Raw genomic sequence first — 14,062 nt, forward strand, 5'->3', positions numbered from 1 at the left:
CACTGCATGGTGAACCCACTCCAGTGAAATCTCCAAGTATACTGGCCTATTAGGGCTCTCAAGAGGCTCCCAGTAAGGGAGCCTGTATGACCTGCTCAAACCAGCACTGCTCAAATGCTTTGACCACAGAACCCTCTCGTCAAGTAACACCACTAACATCCCACCAGGCCAGTGCTAAGAAGACGTTTCCTTGGGAAATGCTGACCTAGGCCTTTTGAAAGAAAATCTTGCTAGCCATTACCCTGGATCCAAGACTGAGAAAGCAAACTAAATCAACCCAGAGTGGGGTAAGGAGAAAGTGTGCACAAAGCAGAAATAACAAACATACTTCAAGGCCTTTGGGGATGGAGATATTAGTACTGGAAACGAGACGGAGATGCGTGAACACCCTTCAGCTGCCAGATGTGAATGTTGCTGGGATTGTAGTTAACTTCTGGCCTCAAAAGTCAGACATAACTACTGAAACTGAAATCTTTCTTTAAAGTCCAAAGAAACTGTCCTGAACTTTCCAAAGTAGGCTGCAGGCAAAAATCTACAAGTTTTAGAAGAAAAAAGGAAAGAAAATGTTGGAACTTGGACTCCAACCAGGCCATTCATCCTTGAGTCAAGATGCTTGGACCTTATGGATTTCATAATTAAAACTCAAAGCAAACAGGACAGTTCCTCAAAAAAAAAAAAAAAAATATCAAATGTAGAATTACCAGTATATATATCCCCAAAAGACTGAAAGCAGGGACTCCAAGAGGTATTTGTACATCAACTTTGATAGCAGCTTTATTCACAAAGCCAAAGGGTGGAAGCAACTCAAATGTCCACTGACAGATGAATGGATAAATAAAATGTGGTCTATCCATGCAATGAAATATTATTCAGTCATACAAAGGAAGGAAATTCTGACATTTGCTACAACATCAGATGCTACAAAGTCAGATGCTTAACCAACTGGGCCACCCTCTGCGCAGACTGATAAGCAGCTCAGCCCTCTTGCTCTATGCCCAATTTTTCTGTGGCTCACGCCTTCCCAAGTTTACAGAACTTATTAAAGAGCCCCCTTGTACTGGTCTGCAGAATATATAAGTGGCTGGAACAAGGTAGGGGGCAAAAACCAAAGAAACCTAAGACAAACATTTCCCCTAGTCTGCTCACTTTTTCAGGAAATATAAAGCCAGAGTATCAAAAAAATCTCTCAACCCTAACATTAAATCAGAAAATAGTAACCATGGTACAGACCTAGAAGAAGCCTCAGAATCTAGTTTCCTAATCCAAGTTTCCTTGGACCTAATACCACCTTGGCAGTGCTGAGAATCCCACTGGACTGAGCAAGCCCTTACTTTGTCAATGCTAAACTTCTAGTTTGACTGCTACATTGGAAAAACCCCCAAGCACCAGGTGGCCAAGAAGCTCATCCAAGGTCAAGATGTCACACAGTTAGAAGCAGATCCCCATCCAGGTCTCTTTCGAGGACACCAGGCTGATATTCAAATTCTGAGTGTGAAAAGGAAAGGTCTCTCCAATCCCTCAACAGCCAATGTGGGCACTCCACATGGCTCCTGGCAGCCAGCCCCACCGTGCTGATACCTGATGGGTAACCTTGGGAACTTCAGACATCAATGTCACACCACCTGCTTCCATCACAGACGTACCGTGGGTGGTGACATCCGTGTGTGCACCTGGGACTCACTCTAGCCTTCCTACACTCCCACAACCTTCTGTCACCGCGAAGTCACCACTTATAAACGCATTTCGGAAGAGAACCTGGACTTACGCAGGAGACACCATTCATTCTACACACAGCAGACTACTCATCCATTCAACAGAAATTTACTGAACACCTATCCTGGGCTAGGCTCTATTCTAGGCATCAGCAATACAACAGTGAATTCAGAGAGATTATATTCTACTCTTGATGACCCACAGCCACGGTAAATGCAGCTCTAGCACAGTTTACAAGGAGCTCTCAGAAAAATCAGGAGAATGCCAGGTTTCTGGTCCTAAGGCTGCTTCCAGGCTATATTGCTCGCCACCATAACAAAATAACTTCGTGCTACTGATTGTCAAATAGCATACTGAAGCAGTTATTGTTTCAACTGTTTTGTAGAGTAGGAGATAAGCTGAACTGCTCTGCTCAAAGTCTAAAACTTAGTAAAAGTTGGCCACCTTGCCCCACCCCACTCCAGTGATGACCTCGCCTGCAAGCTGCATCATCATACAAAGATGGGACCACCTATGGTGGATATTCATCTGATGTTTTAGCCACACCAACATCCTCCCTTTGGAGAACCACTTCCCCCCAGTTGAAAGAACCATGATACTATACGGGCTGCCAGTGACAGCATCCCATCACCCTACTCTATTCATTGTGTCAGCTGCTGAGCCAGTCTTAGTCCCCTAGCCCTGGCCACAGTGACTGGGCCTGACATGGACAGAGACCCTAGTCCGGCCACGTAGAATCCTTCCATAAGATGTTCTGCCTGGGCTGATTAGATTGAGCTCCCTTTAGTCTCTGGCCAGGGGCCATGAAGATGAATCCTTTGGGTCCTGAGACCATGCTCCAGGCCCACAGGAAAAGCATCACATTCGGGGATCAATCACCCCAAGGCTGGTTTTCTCCCATCCATCCCAAGCTCTTGGAATACTATACAATAAATTTCTCTTTTCTGCTTACTTTCAAGTTCCTCCACCACTTCCTCTCAAATAACACAGTTAAAAGAACCAAAAGAAAATCTACAATGGTTGGAACTTTTACTTATGTCTCTGTCCCTGCTGACCCTCCAGGCTGGAGTAGATGAAGACGATGTAGCTGGTACCTGAAGAGAGCAGATAGAGAACAAAAGGCCCAGGAAATCTCTAATGAATAATAAACAATCCACACCTGACAAGTGGCAGTCACCAGCTCTCATCCTGCTGGAAAAGCCTGGCAAGTTATCCTTTAAAAAAAAAAAAAAAAATTCCTCCAGCTTTAACTTCTGACAAGTGCACAGTGTCTAAATTCGTACTGCCATCCAAACCCTTCGCTCAGCCTAGCCATCGCGGTCCCTCCGGATCACCTTTGCACCCCTATCCACCCAGAGCCTAGGCCGCCCTCTGCTCAGGCTGGTCTCATTTCCACAATCTGAACCAGCACGTCCTCCTCCTTTGCCTCTGCACGTCCACACGGCCTCTCTGACACCCAGCTTGAGCCCCAGTCCCTCCTCGAAGGCCTTCATCCAGCAGCCATCGCTGTCTCCAGTCTCTTGCCTCTGGGGAAGCCAAGTCAGCAGCTCGCTAGGATGCTGCAGAGAAGGCACATAGAGGGGATGAGAAGGAAACTTGCATCTCTGAGCACACAGGAGCAGCTACCAAGTTCTGCCACTTCTGTCCCATAAGAGACGCCTGGGGTGACGTGGTTTGAGAAGACCTTCACGTTTGGGTGGTACTTAGAGCCACTAGAGGTAGATGAGAGTATTCAGGGAAAGTATGTGCTAATCAGTGTTTTAAAAGGAAGAAAAAGGGGCGCCTGGGTGGCTCAGTCGGTTGGGCGGCCGACTTCGGCTCAGGTCATGATCTCGCGGTCCGTGAGTTCGAGCCCCGCGTCGGGCTCTGTGCTGACAGCTCAGAGCCTGAGCTTGTTTCAGATTCTGTGTCTCTCTCTCTCTGACCCTCCCCCATTCATACTCTGTCTCTCTCTATCTCAAAAATAAATAAACGTTAAAAAAAATTTTTTAAAAAAATAAATAAATAAATAAAAGGAAGAAAAAGCCTACCTGTGTCTACATCACTCAATTGATCTATCGCATAATGTCACTCTCCTGAGTGACCCATTCCCCCTGCGGGCTGGAATTACATCTTACCCACCCCTGTCTCCATCTGCAGTGCAGCCCCACCTGGGGAGAGCACAGGACCAGGCACTTCCATCCTCCCCAATTACATTCCTCCCTCCCAGTGGCTGAGACAGGCAGCCTAGCACCCTTAGCCCCATCTCACAGATGAAGACATTGAGGCTTCCGGCCAGGAAAGGACCCTCACTCCAGGGACAGGCAGTCAAAGGTCTTCAAGCGAGAAAACCTAGGTGTCAGTAACTGAAGCAAAGAGAAACAAATGACAAAGGACGGAGCAGATTCTGAATGACCAAACAAGATCCTGGTACACCTGCAGAAAAAACATGAGACACCTGAGCCATTCCAAGAACAAGAGTCCTCCCTCTTACTACCACTGCCAGCAGGGGCAAAGGTGATCACCTCTTCCTCACAGATCCATGTATTGGGACAGGAAAGGCTTCATAATTCCAGAGTTTCCAAATGTAAGAGATGGCCTGAAATTGTACTGAGGGGGCCTAATCAGGTGACAGGAAAAACACCCCAACACGGAACCAGGAGCACTGAGCTTAGTCTCGACTCAGCCTCCTTTCTGCCCCTTTCTGCAACTTCTGGCCTGTCGTCAAACCATAGAGATGTGAGTGCGGAACCCAGTGAATTGCAAATAAGGCACCACCACCCCCATCTTCCTGGGGTTGCTACAGAATTAAGTGAGACATGGAAGTATGCAGTGAGATTCGAAATGCTGAGCAGCAAGGTACCATCAACCCTGGAATAGGAATGTCCCTGCCCCCGAAATAAAACAAATGGTATGCTTGTTAGTCATCTTCATACCCCAGGCCTGAGCACGGTGGGTTATAAATGTCTGGGGCTCTGAGCATGAGCCCGTGGTTGGCTCACCTACCCAGGACCTCCCAGGCTAGTTTCGCCCTGGGCTCCAGGCCCTTGTGGGGAGCTACCAGCCATCATTTGCCTGCAGTGGACCAAAATCCCAGTGCACAGGTGCCAGCCAGGGAATGGGCATTCTGGACCAGGGGCCCACAAAGGGTGCGGAAACCACCAGGAAAGTCCCTAACTGGATGATGGCAGCACCTGCAAAGTAGACATGACAAACTGGCTGCCCCTTGATGCTGTGGATCCTTGGAAGGCAGCTGGTTTGTCTCTCGGGCTCTCGCAAGGGCCTTGCACAGAGGCTGACTACAGGCAGAGCCACGGACCTGCGTGCCTACGGAAAGGTGCCTCCAGCCCTGTACTGAGCTTTGCCCCAGAAGAAGAGCTCGCTGGCTAAAAGAGAGAAAAAAAAAGTTGGAAAACCAGTGCACAATAACTCATCCTTTACAAAGGTCCCAACGCTACTGTTTATTTGCACACCACATCACCCCTCCCCAGAAGCTCTACTTTGCCATACCAAATGCTGCCCTAATTTTTCTCTAAAGCGTTAACTAAAATGAACATAACTTCCCCCCCCCCCCTCCCGACAACAATTCTCCTGAGGCTTGCATGACCCTCTGGAAAGCCACAGAATTCTGCTCTGTGGTAAAACTAGGGTCTTCAATCACTGCCCTCAGGAGGAAAACCCAAACCATATTCCATCCCTTCCTCAGAGGTCAGGACCAGCTCCTACAACCTCACCCCAAGCGAGGCCCCACCTCCTCTGCCAGGCACAGAGCAGGGGGAACTAACTAATGGCAATCCGTCCAACTATTCCAGAGATTAAAGCTAGCACTGATTCAAACACATCCCAGGGAGGACGTGGGTCTGCACTCTAACTTATGCACTTCCTTGACAAACTTTCTCCTTCAAAAATAGAAAGATGAAAGCAATTAAGGAGAAAAACAATTACCCCAGTGAGAGTTCCCTGTCTCTTTATCCTCATGGACACATGTGACAGCCCTCCTCAGCATCCTCCAAACCACCGTCCCAGAAGACTGGGTTTGCCCAGCGACTCAAATACGACCAAAACTGGGGGGACAGAATGCAGGCTTGAGGGATATAAATGCTAGAGTCAGAAATCCCAAAGTGGAGACAGAGGACCACCGATGAAATGATGTACACTGTGTGACCAGCAGCTTATTCCTTGTATATCAGTTTCCTCCACTACAAGATGTGAGGTTGAGATGGCCAATATACACTGCAGCTCTAACCAGGAACAGCTTATAAAATCACCCCCTTAATAAGTGAGGCTTTTAACAGCCAAATAAATGGGTTTCATCAGCCTCTGGCCTACAGTTACTCAGGGCTGCTTTGTCAGCCCTCTCCGTTCACTCTTAAAACAAGGACAAGACATAGAAAAGGTGGCATTTGCCACTTTCGGGCTCTGAACGTGTTAAACAAAACAATAGGTCATAATTGAAAACTCCTGGTGCCTAATACTGTGAGCATTTTAACCACTCCAAGCCAGAGTTTTCTCTCTGGCAAAGTAATAATAAGTAGACAGCTCACAGAATGGTAACAATAAATGTAATAAGGCAGAGTGCCTGCCACAACAGTAGGTGCCTAATAAATGCAGGTTCTCTTCCTTCCTCAGTGCTGTGCCTTTTTCCTCGAGCTTCTGTCTAAAAGGCTGGCTTTCCACATTCCCCAACCAGGCCAGGCCTATCATTTATCACAAACACCCAGTAGTACCCCCTCTCCCCCCCCACACACACAGGAATACTCACAAATCCATCACCCAAGGGCACCAGGCACCAGCCTTCCCTCCTCAGGCAGCTCAGCACCGCCAGGGAGGGATCTGAGCCCCAGCAGCCACTACTAGGATTTTCCCATGGTGCAATGCAACTTCCCCAACTTTTCCAGGCCCACAGTTTCCAAAGAAACCTAGCAGGCATTGTGCATAATCAAGCACAAGTCTGGGCGAGCAAACAGACTGAGCTCTGGGCAAAGGGAGCAGAGAGAGCCAGAAAGTGAAACGGCACCAGTTATCATCAAACGGGGTGGCAGGGACCAGAATTCAGGAGGACCAGTCCTGGCCCAATTTCCATTCTTCTAGACCGTATCACCGATTAAAAGCTAGCAGAGACTCCAAAATGACTGGTGGATGACGAAGAGCCTTAGGAGAGACTGCCGGACATCCCTCCGAGGTCCCCCCGCGGCTGGACCTGCTGGTCTCAGGAGCACCCCGATGCCGTGGCACCCGGAGAGTCAAGGCCCACAGTGCCGGGCATTGTTCACAGCGACAGGCGGGGACTGAGGGAGGAGGTGCAAAGTAGAGGACCACGCAGGGGCCCCCTCCCCAGACCCGCTAAGGGAGGGAAGGCTCCACCCGCGCGGCCGGCGCCAGGTGGATGAGTGGCCCTCGCGAGTTCCCCCGACTCAGAGCTGCAAAGAGAGATGGTGGAAAGCGGTCCGAGAGGCCGGGCCGCGGGGGTCTGCCACTCACCGGCGCCCTCGGAGGGCTGTGGCGGCCCGACGACGCCGTTCAGGTAGAGAATGGGCAGCAGGTGAGGCTGCGTCTTCTCCAGCGCCGCCCGCAGGTCCTGGAAGTGGTCCCGCTCCTTGGCCAGCAGCAGCTTGAGCAGCAGCTCCGCCTTGGCGCCTCCCGCCTCCTCGTCCAGCTGCCGCCGCTCGCCGGGGCTCAGCGCTCCCGCGGCCTCGAGCAGCCCGAGCACGGCCTCCACCTCGGTCATGGCCTGGGCCAGGCTCTGCTGACACTGGGCGAGCAGCTCCCGGCGCTGGGGCTCCATGGTGGCTGGCCGCCCCGCCCCGCCCCGCGGACGGCTCCGGCTCCCCGAGGCCGGCGGGCGGGCGGGCGCGCGCGGGCGGGCGGGCGGACGGCGGCGGCGAGTGGCCTCGGGCGGCGGGCGCTCGGTTGCAGCCCTAGCGCGCCCGGGGCCGCGGGGCCGCGGGGGCCATGGGCCGGAGCCTGGCGGGCTGGGGGCCCGGGCGGCGAGCAGCGCTCAGCAGCGGCCGCCTCCCGGGCTCAGGAGCGCAGCCATGTTGGCTGCGGCGGCGGCGGGACTGGAAGAGGAGGAGGAGGAGGAGACGGAGGAGGAGAAGGAGGAGGCGGAGGAGGGGACGGCGGCCGGGGCGCGCCCCGAGGCCGGGCTCCAGCCGGGCATGCTCCCCCGCCCCCTCCGCGCGCGCCGCCCGCCGCTCCCTCGCCGGCCCCGCGAGAGATCGCGCCCCGGCTCCGGGGCCCCGCGCCGCCCCCCCAAACTAGACCACAACTCCGCGGGGAAGTCGCCGGCGCCGCGCTCGCCGGGCCCCCGACGGCTCGGGCCCGGCTCGGCGGCCGCCCCGGCCCGGCTCACCGGGGCCCCGCCGCCGCCGCCGCCGCCGCCGCCGCCGCCGCCGCCGCCGGGTCAGCCAAGGCCCGAGCCCCGCCGCCGCCGCCGCCGCCGCCGCCTCCCGTCCCTCCGCCCTCTCCCCTCCCCCGCGGTCCCTCCGTGCGCCCGGGAGGCCGGCCCCGAAGGGATGGCGAAGGGGAGGGGAGGGGTCCCCGCCTCCCCGCCCCCGGTCCGCCCGGGAGGCGGGGACGCCGCGCTCGCCCGCTCGCTCTCCGGGGCCCCGAGGCCCGAGCGCAGCCGGGGTTGGGACTCGGAGTTAGAGAACCCGCTGGAAGTAGCAGGCTACCCCTACCCTCCTCGACCAGGCACACGGCCAGCCCCCAGGCTGTTGGAGCCGGCCTCAAACAAAACCCTGTCCCAATCCAGGGTCTTCAACCTGAGAACTCCAAAATAAAGCCTGGAGACAAATGAGGGGGGTGGGGGCCCCCTGAATTTGGACGTCTCAAAATTAAGGCCTCTTCTGAATATGTGAGATTTCCCCCACTCCCAGGAACCCCTAGATAATTTCCCAGTAGACTCCCCTGAGTCACCTTTCATCAGGATGTTTCCCCTCACCCCTATTTGAGACGGGTTGATGGTCCCTGAGTCTTAGAGGGGTTTGGATTTTGGAGGAGGGGATGTGTTGCTAGATGAAGAAGGAGGGGGCTCTGTGGTGTGGAGCCCTTGGTGTTTTTCACACGAGAGGTGCACCCCCTAGATGTCACCCCGAGATTCTAGCCAGGCAAGTCACCGGGTACAGAAACCTTGTAGCCTGACGCACTCAGTGAGGATCTACAGTCCCACTCCTAGTCCAAGAACTCTTCTGCCTTCCTTTATAGGCTTTCACAGACACGTTCCACATACCCCCCAAATGCAGGAGGAGGTCCTTAAAGCTGGAATCCCAACTGTTGGCTCAGTAACCCCACAGCACTAGTGTAAAGTGGGATCCCGGGACCATTGCAAATGTCTGTGTTGGAGTGAATGAATCTCAATTACCAACGCCAGGGGCCAAGGGTGCTTTTCCTACTGACTTTCACTCCTACCCCAACCACTTCCTTTCCTCCCACCAAAAGCAAAATTTTCTTCAAATTCTGCCTCTTTAAGGGAGGAGTCACTTTTATTTAATGGAAACAAACTCTGTATATACATAGCGGTTAGAATGAGCAGACCAGAATTTGCACTTCACTTTTGGATTTCCCTTTAAATAACTGTGCAGTGTGGGAGCAAATCAGTTACTCTGGATGATCTTACTTTTCTCCTCAGAAAAACAGGGTGGGAAGGGTGTTTTTAATCAGGGGTTATTGGCCTTGGGTTCACAAATAAGCTGGAGGGTGTCAGTGAAACTTTTGAAATTATCTGAAACTTTGTGTGCACATGTATGTATCTCTGGGGCGGGGGTCCATAACTTTGATTAAATTCTTTGAGACCTCCGTGACCAAAAATGGCAGAACTAAACTCTTAAGAAGCCTCCCTGCTCAGATACTCTGAGCTTCGATAGCCAAGCAAGGTTCTAGGGTAGCAGAAGCCTGGTTATTGCACAGTGCCAGGGTCTAGACAGGCTCCCTAGCTGTCCCTTCACCCCTGCCCCTGAGAGATGGTTCCCTCTTCTGGCCACCACCTCCTCCACAGCAACTGCAGAAACTAAATTATCCACAAAGGCGTCCTTCAGGACACACCTGAAGGATGGGCCCTTTGTTCTTAGAAATCTAGGGGGTGGAGGGGTAGACGAAGGGGAGAGGAGAAGCTGGAGACTAATTTGGCTTATGGTTAGAACCATGTAGGAGTAAGTCCTGATCCAAAGGGTGCCTGAGACAGCAGGGAGACCCAGTCTCCCAGTGCCCCCTAAAAGGGATGCAATGAGGAAGCTCATTTGCTAAGAGCATTATTTCCCAGTGATAGACACTACTTTCAGCAAACCCTTTGTTGGAAACTACAGCATTGTATGCAATACATAAATCCCCAGGAGGAAATAGTTTACTTTACAAACATATTTAACTTTAGCATTTCTTTAACGAATGCCTTTGTATTTCTGTAGCATTTTATACCCTTTAGGGCACGTTCTCACACACTATTTCCTTTGTGCCCTCTTCTGGGTTGAATTGTATCCTGCTAAGAGATATGTTCACACCCTAACTCTCAGTACCTATGAACATGACCTTATTTGAAAATAAGGCCTTTGAGGAGGTAGTCAAGTTCAAATAAGGTCACATAGGATTAGGGTGGGCCCTGATCCAAAGGCTGGTGTTCTTATAAGAGGGAAATTTGGACACACACACACACACACACACACACACATGAGAATACTATGTATTCTGTCTCCAAAAAGATGGAAGCAGAGGTTGGAGTGATGGGTCCACCAGCCAAGGAACACCAAGGATTGCCAGAAGCTAGTAAAGAGGCCTGGAATGGATTCTGCCTCAGAACCCTCAGAAGAAACCGGCCCTGTGAAGCTTGATTTCGGACTTCTGGACTCCAAAACTGTGAATTACTAAATTTCTGTCGTTTTAAGCCCTGCAGTTTATGGTAACTTGTTCTGGCAACCCCAGGAAACTAACACAGTTCCATCACGATGGGGGAGGTTGGAAGGACAAGGCTGGGCATCCCCATTTACAAGTCACCCTGTCACCTGACTACTACTGCTTAGGAATTTCTCTGTAGATGGACCCGTTTTTCCTTCTTTCTTCTGATCTTAGAAACAGAGGGCTCCCTCCTCTGGGTACAGTCTCCACACTCTCAACACACATGCGTGCTCACGGTCTCCCTCTGCTCTGATGCAGGTCTCCCCATTCTCAGAGGCCCCCTTTGCCTCTCTACTGTCCTCAGGAGACACAGAGACCTCCACAAGCTCATCGACCACTCACTACTTAGTTGGTGCTTTGCAATCCGCCTTCCGAGCACAGCCCCCCACAGAAAACCGCCCTCTCCCGGCAGGCATTCACGTCCTGGTGCCACCCAGGCCCTGCAGTGTCCACTCTGCTCTGCTTCACCCCACTCTGAGAACTTGTTGTCCCCACCCCTCCCACCCCCACTGGCTCTTTTCTCCCCACGGCTGACCACCTTCTTTCCTCTTGTCTCCCGAGCTCCTTCCCTCCTGAAGGGAAATCACTCAGAAATATGCACTGAGATCCCACTACACTCGCTGGCTATGTATCCCTGGGCTAGCTACTTAACTTTCCTGAGCCTCAATTTCTGCGTTTCTAAATTGGTAAGAAACATCACCCTTTGGCAGGGCTAGGAGGATTCAGAGATAGGGCTGATACAAAGCCCTAGCACAATGCTTGATGTCTGGTGGACTTAGAACCTCCCTGGTGTAGCACTTGAACAGGCAACTCTGCAGTCAGAAGGCCTGATTTAAATATTAGCCTTGCAACTTATTAGCTGGGTGCTGTTGGATAAACCTCTCTCTGCACACACTCAGTTTCCTCATCTTTAATATAGGGATATCGATAACAGTGAGTGCTCATTCAATAGTAGATGTCACCGTGCTTTTGGCTTCCACTCTCTCCTAGGTCTGAAAGACTCTCCAAGGCACGTAGAGACAGGTTTGAAGCAGATGTTTCCAGATTCCTGAAGGAAGGTTGTGGCCTCCGGCTTAAAGACTTCCACTTGACTTGTATTCAGCTGGAAGGGGCAGGGGCCCCTTTTACCTTGTTCTCTGCTTTACTGTCCTAACACGGCGCCTGGCATGTGTTAGGTGCTCAACAGATCTTTTTTAATTAATCGGTGAACATATGAATGAATAAACAACTAAAGAGTTTTGCGTTGAGGCCACATTTCAAACATAATTTCTGCTGAAAACAGAAAGATGGGAAGGAGAATGCCTTAAATAGGAGCAGCTTCGGAAGCAAAGTGACATATCCCCGGAAGTGGGCAGCAGGTTGAGTGGGTACAGGTGCCTGAACTCCTCCCACTTCCGGAGCCCTCCTACCCCCTGGATGCTGAGCCCCTCCCACCCTCTCCTGTCTGCCCTCCCTTCCCTCCCCCCCCCCCCCCCCCCCCGCTTCCAGCTCCACCCACCAGACCCTGAAGAAGAAGATGCCCTAGCTAATGTAGTCTTGAAGGCAAGGCTCCCCTTCAGGACTGCAAACTAAGTCCTGCCCCGAGGGTGTTAACCCTTCAATTCAGAGCCAGTTCTTCACATTTCAACTCAGATGTTATTTACTTTAAGAAGCCAGACATGCCTCACCAACCTCCTCTCAAAAGGTGTCTGATCTGTGCTCTCATTTGCAACTTTTTACCTCCCCTTATTAACATTTATGGGTGTGTATTAAACTTATCAGTTTACTTACCTATATATATCTGCGGTAGGTAGGCAGAATGGTCCCCCTAACGCGTCCACGTCTAGTCCCCAGGGCCTGTGAACATGAAGTATGTTATGTTACAAGGCTAAAGGGTCTGTGCAGATGTGATCGAATTTACAGACTTCAAGATGAGGAGAGCTGCCTGGATTATTCAGGTGGGTCCAGTCTCATCACATGAGCCCTTAAAAGCAAAGAATCTTCTCAGGCTGGAGGCAGTAGAAGGGGAAGTCCAAGAGATTCCAAGCACAAGAAGGACTTGACTTGCCGTTGCTGGCCCTGAGATGTAAGGTCCCAGTGCAAAGACCCAGGATGGGCTGTTAAAAGCAAAGGAAGGTCCCCAGCTGACAGTCAGCAAGCAAACAGGCTCCCTGTTAGGGCCCGGCTGGCTGACACCTTGATTTTTAGGCTTGTGAGACCCTGAGAGTAGAAAACAGTTGAGCCCACTTGGACCTATGGCCTCCAGAGTTAGGAGATTGTAAATGTAGGTTGTTTTAAATCCCTACATTTGAGGTAAGTTTGTTAGGGCAGCAACAGAAAACTGACAATCCCCAAAGACTCTGAGCTCTGCGGACCCAGGAACAATATCTTCTCGTTCACTGCTGAACCCCCAGGACTTCCCATGGTGCCTGCTGTTTGGTACGCACTCAAAACAAACCCTCTTGTATGTATGAGTGAATGGAAACCTACTCTTCCAGCAGGACTTGGTTTGGGGGTAATTATTTATGGCATCTTTAAGATTTTTTTTCCCCAATGTTTATTTATTTTTGAGAGAGAGAGTGACAGAGCGCAAGTGGGGGAGGGGCAGAGAGAGAGGGAGACACAGAATCCCAAGCAAGCTTCAAGGTCCATGCTGTCCGCGCGAACCCACCAACCATGAGATCATGACCCGAGCCAAGGTCGGACGCTTAACTGACTGAGCCACTCAGGCACCCCTATTTATGCCATCTTTTAAAAACAAAATCCAGGAGCACCTGAGTGGCTCAGTCGGTTGAGCATCCAATTCTTGATTTTGGCTCAGGTCATGATCTCAAGGTTCGTGGGTTCAAGGCCCACATCAGGCTCCCATGCTGACAATGGGGAGCCTGCCTGGAATTCTCTCTCTGTCCCTTGCTCTTTGCCCCTCCCCCGCTTGCACGTGTGTGTGTGTGTGTGTGTGTGTGTGTGTGTGTGTGTGTGCGCTCTCTCAAAATAAATAAATTTTTAAAAAATTTTTAATGAAAAAAAATTTTTTTAATGAAAACAAGATTCAGTTCCCCACCAACAATTGGAGAGGAGGCTTTCAAATGAAGAAACCTAGAAGCTTTGTCTGCAGGCTGAGTGAGCTGGGGCCCCAGAGGCTTCTGACCCTGAATTTTATGTTCTAATAGATAAGCAACAGCTGTTCCCTGGAGAAACAGAGACTGATGCTTTGCTCCACGTGCCCAGCTCCTTTGACAGGAAACGAGGCTGCACGCGAGACAGTGTGTGCGCATGTGTGCACAGCAAGAATGTGAGGGCAGTGCGGGACTGTTGTGGTGTGAGTGCGGGTGTCTGGGAGTACAAACTGCACTAGGATGAACACCTGGATGTGTGTGACTAGAGAAGTAACCCCTTCTAGAGTAGTTTCTCTGCCCCCCCCCCCCCCGAAATTGCAGGTGGCCCTACATCCGAGGTGTGACATTTAGATTTCCTTGAAGAGTTCTTGAAGAGAATGAACTTCCCC

The 14,062-nt window shown here is 51.5% G+C and overlaps 1 protein-coding gene across 5 annotated transcripts in view; it reads right to left on the reverse strand.

The window, feature by feature from the left end:
* DLG5 (discs large MAGUK scaffold protein 5) overlaps positions 1-7,848 on the reverse strand; it is a 128,424-nt gene extending 120,576 nt beyond the window's left edge. For 3 of the 5 annotated variants that reach the window (XR_006587028.1, XR_006587029.1, XR_006587026.1), the window contains exon 1: positions 7,174-7,847. Coding sequence is in view for 1 of the 5 variants with exons in the window: in XM_045040199.1 (XP_044896134.1) it covers positions 7,174-7,477 (304 nt within the window). In the remaining 4 variants the exon portion in view is untranslated. Of the gene's footprint in view, positions 1-7,173 lie in introns of all 5 variants that reach the window. The other 2 variants (XM_045040199.1, XR_006587027.1) reach the window with 2 other exon arrangements.
* Positions 7,849-14,062: the final 6,214 nt, after the last annotated feature.

The sequence above is a fragment of the Felis catus genome, chromosome D2, assembly GCF_018350175.1.
Source record: "Felis catus isolate Fca126 chromosome D2, F.catus_Fca126_mat1.0, whole genome shotgun sequence".
NCBI lineage: Eukaryota > Metazoa > Chordata > Mammalia > Carnivora > Felidae > Felis > Felis catus.